This window comes from Pipistrellus hanaki (assembly GCF_964339955.1).
Source record: "Pipistrellus hanaki genome assembly, chromosome: 19".
Lineage (NCBI taxonomy): Eukaryota > Metazoa > Chordata > Mammalia > Chiroptera > Vespertilionidae > Pipistrellus > Pipistrellus hanaki.
The window spans coordinates 3,046,462-3,069,597 of NC_140521.1; the positions used below are offsets into that span (position 1 = coordinate 3,046,462).

At 45.1% G+C, this 23,136-nt stretch overlaps 1 protein-coding gene and 1 long non-coding RNA gene across 11 annotated transcripts in view; one reads left to right on the top strand and one right to left on the bottom strand.

Annotated features, from left to right (window-relative positions):
* Positions 1–6,607, top strand: part of LOC311613536 — a 57,604-nt gene extending 50,997 nt beyond the window's left edge. The window contains exon 4 of the long non-coding RNA XR_014793469.1: positions 5,200–6,607. This is a non-coding gene — a long non-coding RNA (uncharacterized lncRNA). The remainder of the gene's footprint in view (positions 1–5,199) is intronic.
* Positions 1–23,136, bottom strand: part of MTMR3 (myotubularin related protein 3) — a 72,624-nt gene that overhangs the window by 5,307 nt on the left and 44,181 nt on the right. For 9 of the 10 annotated variants that reach the window (XM_084867501.1, XM_084867507.1, XM_084867499.1 and 6 more), the window contains exons 7-17: positions 21,450–21,616; positions 17,742–17,838; positions 15,034–15,147; positions 13,298–13,500; positions 12,681–12,812; positions 11,604–11,715; positions 8,168–8,363; positions 6,614–6,799; positions 4,246–4,416; positions 3,015–3,160; positions 997–2,386 (exon numbers count right to left, since the gene is read on the bottom strand). In XM_084867501.1, coding sequence (XP_084723627.1) covers positions 997–2,386; positions 3,015–3,160; positions 4,246–4,416; positions 6,614–6,799; positions 8,168–8,363; positions 11,604–11,715; positions 12,681–12,812; positions 13,298–13,500; positions 15,034–15,147; positions 17,742–17,838; positions 21,450–21,616 — 2,914 coding nt within the window. The remainder of the gene's footprint in view (positions 1–996; positions 2,387–3,014; positions 3,161–4,245; positions 4,417–6,613; positions 6,800–8,167; positions 8,364–11,603; positions 11,716–12,680; positions 12,813–13,297; positions 13,501–15,033; positions 15,148–17,741; positions 17,839–21,449; positions 21,617–23,136) is intronic. The other variant, XM_084867500.1, reaches the window with a different exon arrangement.

The following is a 23,136-nucleotide window of genomic DNA, read 5'->3' on the forward strand; positions in this document are numbered from 1 at the left end:
AAAGGGCTTGGAAAAGAAGAGGGAGCACTGGGACTTTGGGTGGGCCTTTGGTGTTAAGGCTGCCGAATCTGTAGGTACAGTACATCAGCCATCAAGAACTGGGTTGAGCAGGTGCAGAGACAGGGCTGAGCTCAGCTGGAATAGAGATACACAGGTCTAAGGCTGTGTGCAATGATCTGTTCCTTGGATTCCAGGAAGTGAGTGGGGCAGAAGTGACCAGGATGGAGTGGGAACTCAGTGTCAGCTGCTCCAGTGGGCCTGTCAATCCAACCCTGCCGCTTACATCTGTGTGTTGAAATTGAGTGCTTTGGGCCTGTCCTCTCTGAAGGACTCGGGAAAGTGAGAAATCATCATTAGTGTGAAGGAAAAACGGAGAAGACAGTTGTAATTGAAAGTCACTGATGAGCCCGCCTTTAATGTACGCTGACTGCCTCAGAGCCAAGTTTGCACTTGTCCAACACCACCAAATACTAGAACATTAGCACACTCAGTGAGACAGCCTCCTTGACAATCTCCCCTCAGTAACCCACTGCTTTACCAGGCCCCATCAGTGCTAGGGCTAGAAATCAATCACTTCTCCATTTCTGCCATCACCTGCCAGAGTATCTGTTAAAAAAGAACTAAACCTGCATTGGTACAGCCCATGGTGGGTGGGCAGTGCTACCAGAGTAGGACAAGCACTATATTTAATAGGAATATTGGACATTACCCTACAATGTCATTCTGACCAGGAGTCTATGCCCTTATGATCCTCTCTCCAGGATCTTGACTAACCGTGTAAGGAGTACTAGATCTCTTCCTTATTCTATTATAACTGCCTGAACAGGACACCCGTGGAAAGTAAGCAAGGCAGGAAAGAAAAAGGCAAACTGCCATTCACATGGCTGCCTTTCTAACTGTTTGAGAAATCTGTACCATCACCATGCACCAGCCACCGAGGGTGGCCAGCCTCAGTGTGCCCTGGTCCCTGGGCAGCTGTAAGCACAGTGTACTCACCACTTCATCCCCAAAGTCCCCGTTGAAGCGTAGAGAGCTGGTCAGATACTGGCTCTCCAGGCGACTCCTCAGCTCTTGGACTTGTTTCTTCAAGGTCTCTACTTCCTGTTGGTGGCCCGATTCAATCTGACGCAGGCGCTGTTGGATAGTGTCCGTGTACACAGGCATGCCGTCGTCATCCAGGTGGCTGCGAGAAGGCTGGTCAGGGCTGCCGGCTGCAGATGGCCTCCCTGTCTGGCTGTGTAGCCACTTGTAGTGCAAGTTCCTCGAGTGTAAGTGGGCGGAGCCGCAGCTTATAGCGGAGAGCTGGCAGCTCAGGGGGTCCTTGCTCCGGCCAGCCTCCCCGTTGGCGCAGTGCCCATTGGGGGTGGGGTACTCCTGGAGGGCACTGAGCCCTGGGGACTGCTCAGAGGCCTTGTTCTCAGTCTCTGGGATACCGTTACACACAAGCCCCTCTTTACATTCAGCTACAGGCAAGGCACAAGGAGGACGTGCTAGGCTGTGGGTGCTGCCAGGGGAAGTCCTATGCACCCCAGATCCCACTGGGGGCCTCTCGGCCAGGCTCTTCTCGGGGGGCCTGGGCTCCTCGGCTGCAGGAAACATGTCCTTGCCACTAAGCCTGTCGCTGTTTACTGGGCAAGGTCTGTGATGAGGCCCATTATCTGACTTCACTTTATCTTCCATTAACACGTCCAAAGAACTGTCCATGTTTGGTCCTCTGGCCTCAAATGGGACTTGGAAGAGCAGTGGAGAACTGGACTGTGAGGTACCATAATCGATGTTTGCGTCAACTGGGGTTGTAGTCACTGCTTCCTCCCCGTCCTCTGCAATAGCTCCTATTGGAGGCTGCTCCCCGGGGGGCTCCTGGAGCGCGCCGGGAAGAACACTGTGCCCGCCCTGCTGGACAGGAGCCTCCTGTGCGGAGAGAGGAAGGCTGGTGCCTGGAGGGCTCCTCAGCACAGCAGGATCCAGCGGTGATGCTTGATGAAGCACCAGGGCCGAGTCCTCAGGGGCCTTTCCCCTGCTGTCTTGTCCTAAGGGAGCCTCCTCTGTGCCCTCCTGCATCAGGGTGCTCCCCCTCGGGACAGTCTCCTCTGCCCCACTCTCCTCTTTGGTGGCCTCTTGCAGAATGTTCTCCATCTGCCCCTCGGCCACTCCCACCGCCACAGAGAGCTCTGCGCCGCCCAGCACTCTGGCTGGCTTGCCCAGGCTGTCAGGGTCCAGGGGCTCCTCCCCAGGCCCAGCCAGGCTGCTTAGCTCGAGGGAGCGCCTGTGCTGGTGCTCCTGCCACTTCTCATTCAGGCTGGGGTCGCTGCTGCGCCGGCTGGCGAGAGGCACCGTGTTGTCGCAGGCTGTGGTCAGATTGTCAAATGACCTGGTCTTTGGTAGCCTAAAGCAAAGGAAGGTGGGGGAAGTGAGACTCGGAGGCTCCTCAGATGGAAAATAGGAAACAACAGATTTTTCATAGGTTGTCATTTCATAACTGGGTCCATTATAACTACTCAAGGAGCTACGGCCCCTGCAGTGAGGCTCCGGCTGCCAGAAAGGCAAACTCAGGACCGAGCCTCTGTAAGTGCAGACTTCCTCCGCATCACCTCCACCCCATCCCAAATGTGCCAATAAGCTAACAGCAAATGCTGTTTGTGATACTACTGTTCCTTGCCGAGTGGCAAAGGAAAGAAAGTACTGCTAACTTACTGCTATATATCATTTTAAATTGATTTATAACTTACAGTCTGAATTCAATAAAGTTAATTCAGTGGCTGAAACTCAAGCCAGAGGGTCACAAGGAATGCAGAGGATTTACAGTACCACTGAAACCTGCTCAGTGCCTGCAGCAGAGTGATGTAGTGGCAGGACCACTGAGGCCCAGGCCCTTATATATACCTTTTCTGTAGAAACTTCCAAAATCTAAGAAAACACGTGGAGCCAGGTAACGTCAGGATCTCTGACCAACCTGGCATCCTAACAGGAACACACTACACAGACTTAGGCCTTGGCACCAGCTCTGGGCTCACCGGCTCAGGAGCGGGTCATCAGGGCTGCTGCCCGGGACTGGGTACGGGGCACAGCTGTCATCCACGGGGGTGGACGGGGACGGGCAGGGCAGGTACACCGCACTCCATAGCATCAGGTTCCGCACGTGGCACACAGGGAACAGCACCTGAAGGGAGAGGAGAGGACACAGGTTTCACAAGTCCTGAGAGAGAACTAGACATAAAGGTCAAAGCAAGCACCGTGCTGGGACCAGCGGTTCTTGGCCAACCCCCAAAGGAAGTGAGCATCAGTGGATACAGTCTATTTCCCAAGGGGCCTCTATAAGATGTCTCACCTGAGAGGCTCTGGTAAGCATGAACACTTAGTGTTTCTTTAAAAATCCATTCCTCAGGTCACCTTTACTGAAAGACTGACTCACCAGCTTAATTTGTTGCTTTTTCTACATAAGAAAGTGAGTCATTTCACTAGATGGTGACTGTTCCCGGTACAAAAACTTGGCTTCAGAACACACTGACCTCTTTTAGAGCATCGCTTTAATTAATCATGTGAGACGGAGGGAAATTTCTGCCTGTGTTGTTACTTTCCCAGCAGTTACCTCATATCTTCTCTCCCCTTAAATGCAGTGAAAAGCACATTAATGGTCCAGCAAAGCAGTAAGACCTCCGATTAGCCTCCTTCAGTTCTTTAGAATTTAAGATGCATTCTGACAAAAAGAATGTTACCGTGCATCAGCACACAGATGTAAGTGCCTCCTCCTCTCTGCTTATCAGAAGGTGTTCCTTTGAGGAACAAAGTCTTAGAGGGCCTGCCAGTTCTCATGTCGGCACAGAAACAGACACACAGCCAATGGCACGGAGTTTTCTGCTCTCGCACCATCGGGTGATGCCGTAGGTGCTGGGGGACTGGTGGCAGCTGCTTCTGAGCTACCAGGGGCGCCAGGCCCACCTCCGGTGCCTCTCCCACTCACTGGCCAGAACATGCTCGGAGTAAGGGAGCTCTGGTGGAGGTGCCAGGAAAGATTTGTTTCCAGGGCAGAGCTGTACATGGCATCAGACCACCCTGAATCAAAGTGGTCAGAAGCAGGTCAGAGCATCACTAGAAAACAGGTCTTTCAGGACAAAGGGAAAGGGAAAAAATAAACCAACCCATCCAGAGACACAGATGCCTTTGAGAAAACAGTCACTCCTCAAAAAATGTCCCCACCAATAAATTCCTTCTGCTGCTCAGAGAGGAAGCCTGAAGGATACATACGGCTTCTGACTGCGAGGAATACAGGAGATTTTTGAAAGCCTTGTTGCCTGCCCGAAGCAGCGACCACACAGAGCACGTCCGCTCCTGAGTGTGCTTCTCCCCTCTCTCCTTGGCGTTGTTGCACAGGAATGTCCCAAAGAGGCAGGAGTAGGTATGCTGCACCAGTTTCACCTGAGGGAATCCAAGGAGGTAAAATCAAGCAACACGCTCTCGGGGCACGTTCTTCCCAGACATCCATCCCTGAGAGCAGCTCCGCTCACACTCGGTAAGGAGGGGGAACCAAGTAAAACCACGCAACAGCCACCTCCGAACGGCACCGTTTTCAGAGTGCCAACCCCAGCCACCACCGGCATGGCAAAGACAGATAACTGGCATACCCACTCCTCTTGCCTCCCCGACAAACAGCCTCTGAGGTCCCAAGTTGTCACTCTCAAGAGTGACAGCATATAAACTGCATACAGGAGCAGGTCAGTGTGAACCCCAGTCTGAGCTGGGCTTTCATTCAGCAAGTGGTGACAGCAGCACACACTCCAGCCGTTTCTCAGGGCTGATATACATCGATACCAGGGAGCTCTCCTGCCCCGATGGAGCTCACTCTAGCTGTGAAAGAGGGAGGGCCAGTGGTGTGGGCAATAAGGTGGAGTAACAGGGTCAGGGCAGGTGGGACAGCCGCCCTAGCCTGAGACCTGAAGAGCGGTCCTGTGGCATCGGGAAGGGAAATGCTCAGCAGGTGACAGCAAGCACTCCGTCTTACGGGGAGTGTATGCTGTGACTTCTGAGGACCAGATGGAGGCCAGTGGGACTAAGGTCACTGCACAAGAAGAATGGCAGGAAATGAAGCCAGACAGATGACCGCTCAGGGAGACCTGCGGCCATCATTAAGGACTTTGACACTAAAATGGAAAGCTGGAGGTGTTTCAGCAGAGGAGTAACATGGTCTGTATTCTGCTTTAGAGGGACCCCTTTGGCTGCTGGATTAACTCAAACTGGGGCAGGAGGTGATGGTTTGGACGAATGTGGAAACAGTGGAGACAGCAGTAAGTAACCAGGTTTTAGATGTATTGTGAAAGCAGAGCTGCAGAACCTGCTGACAGACTAAATTTGGGATGTAAACGAAAGAGAGGAAATACAGATAGAGGAGCAGCCTGCAGGCTGGCCCTGGGGCATTCCAAAATTCAGAACTGGGCAGATAAAGAGCAACTGGCAAAGGAGACAAAAAGAACCAGCTAGTGAGGTAAGGAGAACTATGAGACAGTGCATGCTGGAAGTCATTTGTTTCAAGTGTTTCAAGAAAGAAGTGATTAAATTATGCCAAATATTAATGGATCAAAGATGAAGACAGCCAAAAGGTACAAACTTCTAGTTATAAAATAATTAAGTTATGGGGCTATAACATACAGCATGGTGACTATAATTAATACTGAATTGCATATTTGAAAGTTGAAAGGTTCTTGATACAAAAAAATAACTATGTATGGTGAAGGATGTCAACTAGCATTATTGTGGTGCTCATTTCACACTATACACAACTATTGAATCATTATGCTGTTTACCTGAAACTAATTATGTTACATGTCAATTACTCCTCAATTTAGAAAAGAGATAAATGTACAGACTGATGGACTTTTACATAAATGGGAATTAAATATTTTTTAAAAGATGAAGACTTAAGAGCTTATCACTAGATTACCAACATGAAGTTCAGTGGCCCTGATAAACTGGTGAGGTGAACACCTGATCCGAGTAGGTTAAAGAGAAAATGGAAAGATGAGATTTTGAGATAGTGACTGGAGAAGACTTGAGCTCTGCTGTGGGGAAATGAGTGATAGCTGGAGGGGCTGCAGGACTGAGAACAGTGTGATGAGATGAGAGCCACTCCACCATGTTTCTATGCTGGTGGCACTGACACGGCGGAGAGGGAACTATCCATGCTGCTGAGCGGAGGAGAGGAGACGAGCTGGTGGACAAATGGAGGGGGTGGGGGTGGAGCTGGAAGAAGGAAGGGTAGTGTGTTCTTTGTCAAAAGCCAAGGACAAAGAGTGTGGGGCATAGAGGGGGTTTGGCAGGTGAACTGGAGAGCACAGACAACATATTATTGATTCTATTTCTGGCTACTATTTAAGGCTTCTGTCATCCATTTTAAAAGCTTAGTTTAAACTTTAAACCAACTCAAAGACTATACAAACCTAGTACACCTTAGAAAAAACTTGTTTACTGTTTTCTTCATTTTAAAAATGGGAGAATGGCCCCTCTTAAATTCTGAAAAGGAGACACAGATTCAAGTGAAAACTGGCCCATTCTTATTTGTATTGATGCCCCCATGAATTTAGAAGGTCCCCAAAATGAAGAAAGATACGCCCAAACTCACAAGGAATGCTTCATTGAACTCAAAAGAGCAAGGAAATTGCCTCTGAAGCTGATGAACACAGTCAAGCCACTGCAGAAACACTGGACATCGCTCGTTTAGATCATCTGAGTTCTCCCCATGACCACACCGATCAGCGAACTTGTGACCAAAATCTAGCCACTCCATCTCCACAAGGACCTGGAACCCCTGCAGGGAAGCATACAAAAAAGACCATTGGTGCTTGTCTGTCCAGACTGACAGTCCTGAGCCTGGTCTCACTAGCAGTGAATGCTAATAGCTTCCCACTAAGCCCATCGAGGCCAAAGGCTGCATCCAGGGGTCTTCAAACTACGGCCCGCGGGCCACATGCAGCCCCCAGGGGAGTCTGATCCTGCCCGCCAGGTTTTTTGGGCAGTGAGCGCAGCCAAGGTGTTACAGTAGGAATTAGTAGTTCATATAGTCCGGCCCTCCAGCTCTCTGAGGGACCGTGATCTGGCCCCCACTTTAAAAAGTTTGAGGACCCCTGGTTTAAGCCAATTTCCCCATTCCATCAACTTTGTTCCATAGTCATCAAAAGGGTACTAAGCCTTTCTTGAGTTAATGTATATTTTTAGCCTTCATTCACTATATAAAAGTAACTATTTTTGCCCTAACTGGTTTGGCTCAGTGGATAGAGCATCAGTCTGCAGACTGAAGGGTCCTGGGTTTGATTCTGGTCAAGGGCACATGCCCAGGTTGAGGAATTGATCCCCAGTAGGGACATGTAGGAGGCAGCCAATCAATGATTCTCATCACTGATGTTTCTCTCCCCCCTCCCCTCCACCTCTCTGAAATAAAGAAAAATATATTTAAAAAAATAAAAAGTCATTATTTTCCCCTAATTTTTTTTTCCTTTTTAGTGTCTTTTGTGTCATACCTACAAAGAAAGTGATGTTTGTAAAATCTTTCCTAACCTCTGGTTTACATTTACAAATGTTAGGGCACAGTTATGGTTTTTCTTACAGAACCCAACAGGAAGTTATTTCAGAGTAGAGCTCTTTCTTCACAGAATACTGTGGTAATACTTATGACCACAATAAGTATACCAAGATTCTTCTACAGAAGCCCCATTTTCTTGGGGTAGGGAAAACTTTTCAAAGTAGACAGACTACAAAGGAAAATATGACATTCTCAATACTTTGTTATCTAAATCTGCACAATGAAGAGGCAAGACCTGTGGTAGGCACCACCACAATTTAGCTCAAGGTAAATTGACATCAAACAAGACAATTTCACTTTCATTAGACCTAACCACTCAGCCAAAACTGATCATTAACCCTCTAATGCAGCGGTCTTCAAACTACGGCCCGCGGGCCACATGCAGCCCCCAGGGGAGTCTGATCCTGCCCACCAGGTTTTTTGGGCAGTGAGCGCAGCCGAGGTGTTACAGTAGGAATTAGTAGTTCATATAGTCCGGCCCTCCAGCTCTCTGAGGGACCGTGATCTGGCCCCCACTTTAAAAAGTTTGAGGACCCCTGCTCTAATGTGTCCCCCACTCACCCTGCAGTACCACGGCCTACGCCCTGGTGCACCCACCTCTATGGTTCGGTAGTAAGGGTCCAGCAAGAGCTTAGCCAATGCCACGATCTGGGGGGTGCGGTCCCAGCCATCTGAGCAGTGCACCAGCACTGGCCGCTGATCTCGATCCACAGCATGCACTACCAGAAGCGCCGACTTCAAAAGCACAGACAGGTGATGGAGCCACTTTGTGCTTTCAAGAGCTGAGAGCCAACTATAAAAACAAAAACAGAAGGGGATAAGGGAAAACCGACTCTTCTCATTACTTCACTGTGTCATGCCAAATAACCATCAAATTAAACAGCAATTCCCAAAGATTGCCCTTCAAATAAACATTGCCAAAGCAAACAGGAAACCTGTCTGTGTCTTCATAAAACATGTACAAAGGGATGCCCGAACCCTACTATGCAATAGAGCAGCGGTCGCCGACCTTACGGGCCTCAGGGACCATGGCTGGCGGCCGCTGCAATAGAGGAGAGCCTTAGGAATAGGACAGCCATCCACAGGACCACCTTTTGTTTCAAAAGTCATATGGCTAATTTCCCAGGAAATTAATATTAATACTTTTCAGTCTGTGATAGGTATATACCCAGTTTAAAACAAAACAAAACATATAGTTCTGGAATCTTCTCTGGAAGAAAATGCAGCCACTTCTCAGACGTAAAACACACCCGGGAATGAGTGTGAATTTCTGGAACAATCCAAGAAAGGGAGGTACATGACAACAGAACGTAGTGTGTGCATAAGCTTTGGTTTCACACGGATTAGCTTGGTCTACCAATCAGACTCTAGATCCTCGGAGAGTGGACACCGTATCTCAGGCAGAGCTGAAAATCATGGGTAAATAAATTAACAAACAAAAAAGCAAAACTCAATCTCAAAACATTCTATCTAATAGGTGCCCAGAAACATTTTTTGCTAACGGATAAATTGTTTCTTCTCATTCCTCACACAGTCTTGGAAGAAACTAAGATAAGGCCCAGGAGAGAAAATACTCAGTTATTTCCTGGCCCCTGGGAGACAGTGAAGGGGAACGGGAACGCGTGTAAGGTTCCCTGAACCTGACTGAACTATCCTCACTCACCAGCTGGTGCCGTCCATGCCTAACAGAAGCGGCACTACATGTGCCACCCACGGAGGCGCTACAGACGCCACACTCGCTTGTTTTATTCTAAACCAAATAGGAGGATACTGCGCCCTCGCCTTCCACAGCCACCAGGGCCGGAGGCTGCTTACAGCTGGTCCCCCACTGCCATCGCTTCCTTTTCCTCAAGGGAGGCGTCAGCACAGCATTACAACTTGCTGAAAAGACAGAGCTGGAAGGGGGGTTGAAGGACTGAGTGAAAAAAGTGACGGGATTAAGAAATACAAATCGGCCCTAGGCGGTTTGGCTCAGTGGATGGAGCGTCGGCTTGCGGACTAAAGGGTCCCGGGTTCGATTACGATCAAGGGCATGTATCTTGGTTGCGGGCACATCCCCAGTGGGGGGTGTGCAGGAGGCAGCTGGTCGATGTTTCTAACTCTCTATACCTCTGCCTTCCTCTCTGTAAAATTAGAAGGAAAAAAAGAAAAAAAAGTACAAATTGGCAGTTGCAACATACTAGTCACATGGATGTAAAGTCAGGGAATATAGTTAACAATATTGTAATAACTATGTATGGTGCCGGGTGGGTACTAGAAAAGTTGGGGGAATATTCTGTAAAATATTCTAACCACCAGGCTGCACACCTGAAATACATATAAAATATTGAGTGTAAAAACTATAAGTGAAAAATAAAATAAAAGAAGAGAAAGCATTACCTTCTGTACTTCATTGATTTCAGAAAGGGAGAGGAAGGGAAAGAGGAACATCTATGAGGAGAGAGAATCACTGACTGGCTGCCTCTTGCATGCCTCATTCAGTGCATCGAGCCCAAGCCTGTTCCCTGACTGGAAATCGAGCCGTGACCTCCTGGTTCATAGGTCAATGCTCAACCACTGAACAACACCGGCCAGGCAGCATTACCTTCTTTAAAAACCCCCTTCTTACTCAGACATTCATGTGGACCAACCTAGTGCCAATTACACGCTCTGTACTCCGAGTTTAAACACTGGCTTGCCTGGCCTGGCAGCTCAGCTAGTGGGGCACCAATGTACACCCCGCGGGCCGTGCATCCCTTTCCTAGTCCGGGCACATATCCGGTGCATGTTCCATTCCCAGCCGGGGTGCATATGGGAGGCAACCTACTGATGCTCCTCTCTCATATCAATGTGTGTCTCTCTCTTCCTCACAATCTAAAATTCAATAAAAACAGCCCCCGGTGAAGACAGAAAATAGCTTTCTAATTTTAATACATGGAAGATTAGAGATGAGGGAGTGCTGATTCTCTCCCTTTCATTTTATGGATAGGAAAACGGATACCCACAGATTCGGCCGAAGTCACACAGTGGAGATCCCCCAAGCGCCCCTTTCCATGCCCCCTCTAAGGAAGGAGCGCTGCCGGCGGGTTCTGAACTGCACAGCACGTGCAAGCTGCTAACCCAAAGCGGAACACCAAGCTCCTTTCTCCCGTCAGGCTGTTCCCCGAGGACAAGCGCTTCACCTAAGGCACTGCGATGGATTTAATCATCCGCTACCAGGACTTAACACAAGAGCTGCAGGCAGCCGTTTGATTTAATAAGTCAGAAAAGAAGGCTGCAAAACTTGATGTGATCGTGAGGCTGCTAAATAGAACCCTATTAGAAGAAACAGCTCCGGGCTCCAGCCCAAACACCAGAAAAGAGAAAATCCTCTCTTCTTTGGCACCATTCTGGCTGCCCGAAATGCAAAGCAGGGGCTTTTAAATATTTACCTGTCCATATTGTTTCACATGGCACTCTCCTAATGTATCTTGTGTTCAAACATTCCCTTGGGAGGAGGGGATGTTATTTCACTTCCTCACTGTAAATGCCAGCCATTCATTTTTAATAATCAATAAAATCATGGTAATGTCCTTAGTAAATGAGAGAGGGTAGTTTAGAAATCAGAAGCTTATGTAAAAAGAACTGACCTAATAGCAAGTTTTAAAAAGTTTAACCCTTTTTAGAACACAATGAATAAACTCTGATTCTTCATGGTAAAACATCCCAGTTCATAGCAGGTTAAGTGTCACTACAGGATGTCAGAAACCAAAAAATTAAATTTCTTTTGGCCAAAAGCAAATGTAGAAAAGGAAGAATTTTCAGGGGGAAAAAAAAAAACAAGCAAGCAATACTTGCCTTCTGAGGGCCTCCGTCTGTTATGTGCTGCACATGTTAAACCTTCCAAAAAGCTACATTTTAATCCCAGAGCCTCATTTATATTCTCCTAACACTGAAGAATACCCCAGAGACGGACAGTAAAACTGAAGTTTATCAGGACATAGAAGGAGCCTCTGAGCTCCCTAAGGGGGGGGTGGGGGGGGGATGCAAAATCAGAGCCACGGCCAGGTCTTACTTTCCCGGGTCCGGCATCTGTGTGCACAGCAGCCGCAGCGACTGGAAGCTCCGCCGAATGGAGTGAATATTTGCCATCCCCATAAACACAACTTCACAGTTGGGGTAATACTCTGGGGAGAAAAACAGTAAGCAGAATACAAATACGTTAAATTTAACGCCCACGCGGCCAAATTTAAGAGAAGCAAAACAGCAATAAACAACCCACTGCAGCTCTAATGGCACTGCAGTGCTGTGAGCCTGTGTTAGCTCAGCCCTTTATAATGAGTGGAAAACAGTGCTTGAAATTGTACCTGTTTTTGCAAAAAGGAAGGTTAGATTTGTGAAGATGCTGACATACAATAGAAGCTGTTACTTAGAAACATTAATAATGAAAATAAAAAGACCTATATACTCCCATCTCACCCCAGGTTTACTGCTTGGGCCTCCGCTAACTTGTGGCTCTGGAATCTCTGAATAAATCTGGCAGAACAATGCATTTCTGCATTCACATTTCACCTTGGCACCACTGCTGGTAATTTTCAGCTTAGATCCCATCTGAATAAGGAGTTTGGTGCCTCAACTTCCTCCATCGCACACAAGTGGCACCCAAGGGTTCCTCCTCTGGAAAGCGGCATTCAAACAGCGGCATGTCAGAGGTTCGGAGAAGCACTTTGCTAGTTCTGTATTTACTGCTTCCATTGCCACGCCAGGTTTTCTAAGCGGAAGCCATGTGAGGAGTTTCTGTAAGACAAGTGATGAGCATGCCCACTTGTCAAAGGCAACACAAAGCTCCTAGACGGCTGAGAAACTGAGCAACTGAAGCCGCTGCTTCCCAATAAGAACAGACCTTATCGCGGGAGAGGACTGGTTTTCCTGATCACCTACAGGCTGGCACAGGAAGGAGGACTGTTTGGTTTCACTGTACCTCTTCTTCCTCTTCGCCCATGAAGAGCAGAGTGGTAAGAATCCAGAGCCCTGCCTCTCTCAAGATGGCCCGGGGAGCATGGCTGCCTTTCATTTCATAAGGAAGGAAGACCCAGCGGGGCCCAGACTGGCTCGGGAGAGAGTGCTGGGGACAAAGCACCGTCCGTCTCACCTGGGCACTCACAGCCTCCTCCCTTAGCTCTGTTTGCAACCGCCGCAGCATAGGAACGCGCATCCAAGATCAGAAGCTTCTGCGGCTGGATGGCTAGGCTCTCTGCTCCGGAGGCATGTGACAGAGAAGAATCTAGGAACATCGGGAGTGGGGAGGAAAAATAAATGAACCTGTCCCCTCCAGAATTGTGCAAATAAGAACTCCAGACACATAGTATAGTACATAAAAATAGACTAGAATTAAGTTAAAGCCCCAGCTAGAACTCTTGGCACATACACTTCTCTTTGTTATCTGTTTTGCTTATAAGCTCCTAGACCTTGTTTCTGCAATGGTAGTCCTTTCATGGCCTGGAGAAACTGCAGGTTCCCTACCACGTATGTGTCCCATTCTTGTTACTATGACAAGAAAGACCCCCAAAAAACAAACAAACACGCCACTTTAGTCCTCGTAAACCAAGTTTGAAATAGGGGTCTTCTCCTTTATTGCCCAGACCCAGGAGTCCTCAAACCAATCCCATCAATGGGAGCTTTGCTCTCTCCTATGAAACCAATTCTGTGTTATAAGGAAAGGTCCTCGGGTGCTATGGAAATGGCTGCCGGGGCCCAGGAGCACCTTACCGAACTCCGCGTCGGAAAGGTCTGCGTTGGGGAAGTCCCGAGCTCCGCTCCTCGCTGTCAGCTTGCTGCCGCTCGATCGGGAGTTGGAGGCACAAGCTTTGGCTACTGACTGCACCAGGTGCTCGTCATCAGCATTTCGCCAGCCCCACCAGCTGACCTCCGGCTGCCCACAACGGGCAATGACGGCTCCATTGCTCTGGTGCCTGTGCAGGGAACAAGACGACAACTGTACCAGCCAAAGGCGCCATTCAGGTGCTCTGTGCTCATGCCAAAAGTGAGTGGTTTTAAACGCCTTAAAGAACTGCCGAACTATGGGGAAAAGATGCATTAGCTTCAAGTCCTCTTGGGGCAGAAATCTTATATCACAACAAAACCAACAAACCTACCTAGACCTTTCTCAATTATCATACCATTTTAGAGATCTTTGTAGAGTTACCAACAAAATAATAAATGTACCTTCTTAGAGAAAACAAATGAATATGCATAAAGCAAATATCTGTATCTTTACATTTATTTTTGGAAAATAGGGTTAAAAATAATCTACAGATACTACACTGATTCTCCTAATCAGTAATGAAGCATTGTTCTCTCCTTCTTATCTCTGCACCTGAAAAATTGATGGTGCATTAAACTTGTCTCTAGCCCTTGCTGGTTTGGCTCAGTGGATAGAGCGTTGGCCTGTGGACTGAAGGGTCCCAGGTTCAATTCTGGTCAAGGGCATGGGGGGGGGAATGGATGCAGGAGGCAGCCAATCAATGCTTTCTCTCTCCATCTCTCCCTTCCTCTCTGAAATCAATTTAAAAATGTATTTTAAAAAATTGTTTCTAAACACATATATGCATACACACATTAACACATTATGTATAGCAAATATGGATTTAAGCAACACATACTTTTGAATCCATTTGTCTTCTTCAACGAATGATGTGAGAAAAGGTTTTTGTTTTTAATCCTAAAGCTCAAAAACAATGCATTGAATTTGGTAATAATCAAATTTCACTGGAGCCACCAGTTTGCTTGTAGTTTTTAAATCCTCCCTCATTGGGAGACAAGTAGTTGTGTATTACCAACACACTCAACTGGCTCACCTGCATGAAGCCAAACTGAAAAACACACCTCCCTGATTCTTAAAACGCCTCCTAGCATAGGACAACAGGTGCTGGGTAACCAATGAGCTGCGGGATGCCAAACCTCTAGCAAGAGACTTGGCGGGACCTTTCCCGAACCCTCTATCTGCAGTGCTGCCCAGAAGTGCCCAGGAGGAACGGTAGAGGGCACTCTTCACCCATTAACGGCTGTGGCTTTATAGTATTGAGACTGCAATGTGAGCTACTGCGGCGGCCGTTTTCCGCAGTCCTGTAAAGTGCTTTCGATGCATGAAAGAACTAACACACTAAGGCTAGAAATCACTGAGGAGCATTTCTATCATTTTCACAAACAGAACCATAAAAAATATACAAACTAAACAATGAAATGCTTAAACTATCCCTAAACTGGTATCAGGCAAACTTCTAAATGACCAGAATTTTCTAGATCATTCAATGAATAAAGAGGGGAGCTGGGGATTGCACTGCAGAGGGCGTGCCCTTCGCACCCTCTTCCTGTGAGAGCAATCTCTGCCTTCCAGGATAAGTCCTGCATAAGGAAGCAGAGTCACCTGGGAAGTTTCCTGAAGGCCCCCCTCGCCTCCCCTCCCCCCCCCCAGGTGCGCGGCCTCAGCAGCCAGGCTTGCTCACCTGTAGATGACGGCAGGGATGCGCTTCCAGGACCTGAAGCCTGCCACACTCTCCAGCTCTTTGTCCGTGACCCAGGCGGGCACGATGAGCTCCTGTGGATAGCTGCCGCACAGCCTGACGGGCAAGGAGAGGGGGGAGAGACAGCAGGTGAGGCAGCAGCAGGATGTTGATCAAGCTACCCCAGAGTCAGGTAAAGGCAGTGAGGAGCACTGCTTGAGGCTTGGCCTGCTCGGCAGAATGGGCTGCCTCAGTGTTTGCATATATACGCACTATATATATTCACAGTGTGTGTTGTTCCCTTGGTGCTGCCTTTTGGGAACCTGCAGTCTAACTATCCACGGAAACAAGGGGAGTTGAGAGGCAGTCACTCCCCTGTAACTCTCCGCTGTAAGAGATACCCAGGCCATTTCTAACACACAGCGCCCAGCCCACTACAGAGCGAAGTCTGCGTTGCCTCAGCCTTCCAGCCTTCTGTCAAAGTGAAACATAAAAAATGCCAAGAGCCCACAGTTTCAAGTTTCCAGAAACATCATAGGATTGTTAATGGATTCTTTGATATGAACCAAACAGGATGTCCTAATTAAAGGTAACAAATGAAGCAAAGGGTACGTACAAATAGTACCACAGGTTAGTCTATTTGCATATATAATCGTAGTCCCATTTAGCCAAGTCAGTAATGAGAACAAGCTATGAATGATAATTTCTATAAAATACACTTCATAACAAACTACACTCAGAGGGGGAAACATTGTTTTCATTCATGAAGATGCTTGCAGCTGCATGCTAGGCAAGCTGGTGCCTTAGGAAGTAGAATATCTGAGAGGTTTTTACAGGAAATCTGCCATCTCTCCATGGGTAACCCAAATGCCTTTTTCAACAGTGAGTGTAATTAAGACCTTTCATCCAAATCCTAAAATACACATATTACTACTATCCTACTACTACACCTACATCTACACCTGCACCACCAAGAAAAAGGCAGAAAAAAACACCAAGTGGCTTAGGAACTGGGGGGTTCTGAACATTCTGCACTAAGTCTCTCCTGTTCTCAGTTTCCACAAGATTACGTGTTACGAATGTAAAAGCCACTGAACCAGGAGAACGTCTATGACCAGGAGTAGCTCTATAAACTTCCTGGCAGCTACCCACAAACGCCTAAAAATAACCTGGTACACATAGTTAATGATTATTATTCATTTTATCTCCTTTAAGTTTAAAAGTGTATTTTTATAGTAGGAAAACCCTTTTAATTTCCTGAAGACTAGTTTTGAGGTGAAATAGACTCACAGATAAGAAGTAACTTTTAAAACCCATATAAAAATAGGAATTTTTGAAAACCAATGGCTTTTTAACTCAATTTTCAATAAGGTTTGCTTAATTCGCAGGTCTTTTTATTTCCCTCTGTTTTCTGGTCATTATGTCCCTGACCTATGCACATACTGTATCACACCCCTCGCAGCCAGCGCGTCAGCAAGTCCTAGGGCTCCTGCACAAGCAGCGGTTTCCCAGAGGAAAGGTGAGTCCCAGAAGAGAGAAGCCTGTAGCTGCCGCAGGCTCTGAAGCCCCTCCTCTCGTGTTCACTTCGTCTCTCCTTTGATTTATCCCTGACATGTACTAAGTATGACAGATCTGTAGCTCCCAATTCTTCACAGCACCCCAGGTTCTTAATTTCTTGGCCATGGTCCATGTTAAGAGCTATGTACAGTAATTAGCTATAGTTTTCCCTATAAAAAAATGAAACGCTAGCCGAAACCGGTTTGGCTCAGTGGATAGAGCGTTGGCTTGTGGACTGAAAGGTTCTGGGTTCGATTCTGGTCAAGGGCATGTATCTTGGTTGTGGGCACATTCCTGGTGGGGGGTGTGCAGGAGGCAGCTGATCCATGTATCTCTCTCATTGATGTTTCTGACTCTCTCTCTCTCCCTTCCTCTCTGTAAAAAAATCAATAAAATATATTTAAAAAAACAAAAATGAAATGCTCTGATGGCTAGCCACAAACATTCCAGGAAAACTACTATCATAATTTGAGGCAGCTCAAGGGACAACAGTATAACTATAGGAAAACTTAAAGAGAATGATATATTAATTTAAATATCCTAGACAGTTCTCTTTTGTTTTAGAGAAATTTAGCTAAAAAATATCACATAAGTGAACTGACCTCTCCCGCCAAAGTATGTATATCTTTTAAGGAAACAGGCAATGAGAATATTTAATAATAGTAACATTAATACTTAGTGGTTAAATGTTATCACAGCTGTGAAGTTAGTTTTAGATCGATACATATATTAAGTAACAGAATACTTATGTCTATCTCATAGAATGTGGAGTAAAATTAGTCATCAAGACTACTCCTAAGTGTTTTATCTCTGCATATGAGATCACTGATCCGATCTCTAATGTGATGTCAAGTGGTGATGAGAACAGCCTACTCATAAGCACTGTTATCTAGATATGCCTGTGCCAAGAAGCACAGAGACCTAGGGAGGGTGGAAAGGAAGGTTCCAGAATCCTATTAAGAATCACTTTCCACTTCAGTAATAGCAATGGGAGCAGAAAACTAAAGAAGAACTCTGAAAATCACGCATTTTGATTTAATAAGTAAATGTCATTTGAAAGAAAAAGTCTAAGTTCAAATGTTCTGCCACATGAGAAATGGGGTTTTGCAAAGGCAATGGCTGTGAAACAGTCCACAGGGACCCATACAACTCACTTGTACTTCTCATTGATGTTGGAAATCCTCCAGGCATTGATCATATCAAAACCCATCCGCTCCACTTCATTTTTAAACCTCGATGTTACGTGTTCCCCTAGAAACCAAAGACAGCAGGAAAAGGAAATGAATACCACTTTGCAAAATAGGCAGAATAGAAGTGTAGCTACCCTTCGCCATAGGGGATTGACACTGTATAAATAAAACAGCAGATATTGGTTTTAGTGTTTTAAAAAAAAAACCTGTCAGGATAAGACTGAACTGAGGAATAAAGACATTAATTTTAATCAAAAAGTGTGGTACGTGACCTAATCACTACTATTAAGTTTGAGGATAGTTATCATCAGTTCATTTTACAGAAGACAAAACAGAAACTTGAGAGAGGTTATTATGGCAGGTCAGTCTGGTCCCAAAACCCATGTTCTTACCATTATTCTGACTGCTTACCCACTTCCACACTCAGAGACGGTATACATAAGAATAACATCAACAGTTCACTAAAAATAGTAACACAGATCTACAACTCATCAGAAACCCTTTGGGCCAGGCTGGGCCAGTGTGACTCAGTACTTGAGCATCAACACTCTAAACAGGATCTACTTAATCAAACATTAGTATTTCTACAATGAAATGCATAGAGCATTCATACTGAGATAAAGTAAATAGTTTCAGATCAGTCCAAGCCACCAAATAAAATAAGAAAAATCATTCAATTTTTAGAGCCTCATAGATTACAGAATTACAGATAAAAGAAAACAGAACTGTAACCGTCAGTACCCAGGAGTCTCAGAAACACCACAGCACCAAGTGAGGGGCTCAGCGTTGTAAAAACAGCCACCCAAACATATGTAACCCGTCTACACATGCCCTGCTGCATTTGGCTTTCTCTTCCTGAAGACAGTGAGAAACAGACATTAATGAACCTAATATAAAAGTCATTAAATCTGAAATAACTTTCTTCCTTTAAAACTCAGAGTCCTAAGGCAGTAATTTTATTAAAAAAAAAAAAAAATCATTAAGCAGGAGAAACTACAATAATAGAAGCACAAAAGAAGCACAAGACTGCTTTGATGATCAAAGTATAAAGCTTTGCTCTCCCTGGGAGAGGAGCTTCAAAAATAGGAAATAGCAATTACTGGAATGAAGAACAATTCTATAAAACCACTTCCCATTTAAAATTGCTTTTCTTGAGCTTAAACTAAAGTAGGTATTACATGTCTCCTGAAGGAAAGCTATAAAAAGACCAGGCTCAGAAATGCAGGAAAAACCAGCTGAATCTATTATTTTGGAAAATGATATAGACTTCCAAATAGGAAAAAAGCTATCTGAATTGGGGAGCCATCTGTCTACAGATTGCATGGAACAGTGACCATCAAGAATATAAACAGGCCCTGCAAGTTAATGGTTGTAACTTCCATGTGGACTGTACATACTGGGAGGAAACAAAATACAACCTTTACTTATAGAGAAGTTCAAACCAATTTGTTACAACAGCACAGCATCACCTTGTATATTCCTAATTCCCAAAATGTTTTTACAAGCAAGGCACGTAGGAGGTACACACACACTTACTGAACTGAGCTCCAGCATAACCCTCTGATCCTCAGGATGCCCAGAACAGCTTGGGCAGGAAGAAGGTGGGCCCAGTCCGAAGAACAAAGGAAACTAAAGAGCAGAGAGGATAAATGGCTTGCCCAGTATTATTTTTTTGAATTAAATAGTACAGAATTTATATCAGCTTTTCTAATTCCTAAGTCTAATACTTTCCCCACCAAATGCCTCTATCCATCACAAGTCCATGAAAGACAGAGGACACCATGGACATCCGTAAGGCCTGGTGGTCAAAGAACACGAAATAACATCAGAAAGAAAGGACCTGAGGACCAGACATCCCAGCTCAGGACAAAGCCATCCACCATTAAAAGACCACAGTCAAGCTCTGACCTGGCATATCTTAGGAGTATCCTAAGAGTTGGCTCAAGTCCAAAAGAATAAAATTATCAAGGGAATAAGAAATTGTGTAAAAAGATGAGGAAATGTCAGTTTCAGGAAGGAGCAAGCAGGCTTTGTTAATTAAATGCCACCAATCCCAAACTAGGGGAATGCCTTTGGAGTTAGTCTTCAATCAAATGTACACATCAGATTTGTGCGTTTCATTGTGTATAAACTTTAACAAAAACATGAAAAGAACCAGAAACAAAGAAACAAAACAAAAAATGCAACGGTATCTCAGTAAAGCAGGAAAAAGAAAAAGAGGGATGCAACGGATAAGGGAGTGGAGTGACAGTTTGAAGCACATTCTCATAACCTCCAAGTTCGGTGTGGTCTCTTGCTGCTGACTTTGGATTCCACTGGCCTTGACCAGACTTGTGGGAAGCTTAAATTCCTGAGGCTTTCCTTTAGGCTCAACAAGGGCAGGGGCTGTTCTCCATCTGTATCCACAGCACCCCGCATAGTCAGTTCTCAATAGCTGACAACTGGGTTTACGTTCTAGTGCTGTCAGTACCTACCAGTGGGATCTGACAGCAGGCATTGTCTGAGTCTCATCGTTAGCTCCGAAAACAAAAATACCAGCCTATCCTGCCTGTCTGAGCAGATCATAAGGGCCAAACAAAAATACATATCAAAGTGTCTTTAAAAATAAGATGATGCTTATGTTTGTTATTATATTTTATTTTAACAAGAATGTAAACCAAAAACTTCAACCAGTGAATAAGCCAAAAACAAAAACAATGCACATAGCTAGACTAGCCTCAAATGTTTAAAATGAGCCGGGCAGAATTATTAAGATTGTGATTAAAAACTGAGATTTAAAGGAAAAAAGAAATCCCAAGAGTAAGCTTTATTGGAAGAAAACTCAACTCTTCACTGATTAGGAATTCAAGATTTTGCTCCCAAACAGGATACACTAAAGACTTCATGTTGGACCAGAAAAGTTGTATTTATAGCAACATCAGGTTCACTGACAACTCCATGGAGAATTAACATGAGCTCAGTCAAAGCCATTTCTGAGGGAGAAAGACAGTAAATGCAACAGAGATTTAATGCGGAGTCAGCAAGTCTGCATTCCAGTCCAGGCTCAGCGTCTCTGGGTCCCGAAGGAAGCCACCTGGCCTAGGGACCTGTTTCACCATCTCAGGGTGAAAGGGGTGACAACAGGGACCTGTGGCCCGAAAATTCAAAGATAGTGAAATACTGTCTTTACATTCCCCTACTATATGGCCCAATCTCACACTCCTATACCTTTGTTCATGCTACTTGCTCTATCATTCTCTAATCAATGAACTCTAATCAATGAACTAATCAATGAACTAATCAATGAACTAATCAATGAACTCTCACTCGACCTTCAAAGCCTACTCAAAAGCCACCACAGACGTGAGGTCTTCTCCGACCTGCATACAATACTCATGGCTCCATGCTAGTAGGCTTCCAAACCACCCTCAAATCTTACTGTATCACCCTCAAATCTTACTGTACAGTTGGTTTTAAGCCCAGTAGATTGTGATGCCAAATCTTGTTCTTTCCTTCCCCTGAAAGGCAGGAAATGTGTTCTACTCAGCTTATAAGAATGATGGGCACGTGCTAAGTGCTACATAAAATGTACATTGAGTGACTATATGACCGCTGAGGAGTCCTGTTTCATGTTAAGGGTACCTCAAGTAGCAGTCCATAAAGCCGCTATTTGCATATTTTAGCAGGGCCTACCTGGTCTGCACAGGTCTCCGTGTTGCTCTTTTTCACTGGCATAAACCTCCATGCACCAAGCATGGTATGCAAATGAGAAGAGATCTTCTATTTTAGCAGGTGGTCGGATTGCATTGTTCAGTCTCTTAAGCCACTCTTGACATTGCTCAAAAGTTGAAAACTGACACCTTTGTAAAGCGAAACAAGTACAGGATGTAATCAGAAGACAGATCACAATAAAAACTAAGAAAAGCCACATTTTTAAGAGTGCCTACTCATGATGAGATGATAACTAGTCAAAAAAAGCATTAGAAGTGGTCATTCACATGTTTATCATTTATAATAAAAACGGGCCAACAAATTTTAGTCAATAGTATAAATGTCAGAAAGAAGAAAGCTGAACATATGGGAAACTTATTATTAAAGTAAAACGGCAGCCATTCTCTTCCATGAGTGGAATTTCATTCTATTTCTTCTATCAAAGCTTTATCGTTGTCCCTCCCAAGAAATAGGTTTAGAAGTCCTTTTGTTTTGTTATGATATGTTAGGCTGAGCTCAAATCACAGCCATACTTTTTGCTACTTAGGTAATAATTTCAAAATTTGTCTATTTAGCAATTAGAATAAATCAGCAACTTTATATCCAAAATAAGATATATTACATTACAGTCTTCAGCTATTACCGTGTAGGGAACAAAATTTTATTATCAGCCGGGACCGGTTTGGCTCAATGGATAGAGCGTCGGCTTGGGGACTGAAAGGTCCCGGGTTCGATTCTGGTCAAGGGCATGTACCTTGGTTGCGGGCATATCCCCAGTAGGGGGTGTGCAAGAGGCAGCTGATTGATGACTCTCTCTCATCGATGTTTCTGACTCTCTATCTCTCTCCCTTCCTCTCTGTACAAAATCAATAAAATATATATATTTTTAAAAATTTATTATCAATTGCAACTTTCAGAATGTATAACTAAGAGGTTAAAATAGTGTAAAAAGACTTGACCTTTTCAGATGCAGTGTTTCAAATCAAGTAACTAATAAGCAAGCTCTTTAAACTGTGAGTTATAGCCAGTATCTATCGAAGGCAAGCCAAATCTCAGTGGTGAAAAGACAACTGTACATATTTACCCTCAAACCAAGAAGGTCAATTAAACCTCTCCCTTGTCCCAATCAACGTGGCTCATCAGCATGCCAGCACACAATGTTACTGGCATTCCGGAACAGGTCAGAGAGATAAAGTCAAAACTTGGAGAATTTAAAACTTGCAGAGCTACTAAATTTAAAAAGGTATTTCAGGCATCATTTTGCAACCATAGTCAAGATTAGATCAGGTAAAAACATTAATGGATGTTAAATCTTTGGGGAAATTTGGTGAGAAACAAGAATCTGCAGTCTTAAAGTGCCTCCAGTAGACTAGTATTAGTTGCAAGGGAGGAAGTTTAGAGATTATGGTGACACTTTAATAGAGTGATCAAAATTAACATCACCAATAAGGGACAGATGGATACTGTTTGCCTCCAGACGTAATACAATACCCTGAAAAGAACACAACCTCACGGGTATAGTATAACAGCTGAGAATGTACAACCTCAATTTAATCATGAGGAAACACTGGACAGACACAAAATAAGAAACAGTCTATTAAAAGACAGTGTTCTTCGAAATGTCATAAAGAAAAAGAATGTCATAAAAACAAAGGCGGGGAAAAACATC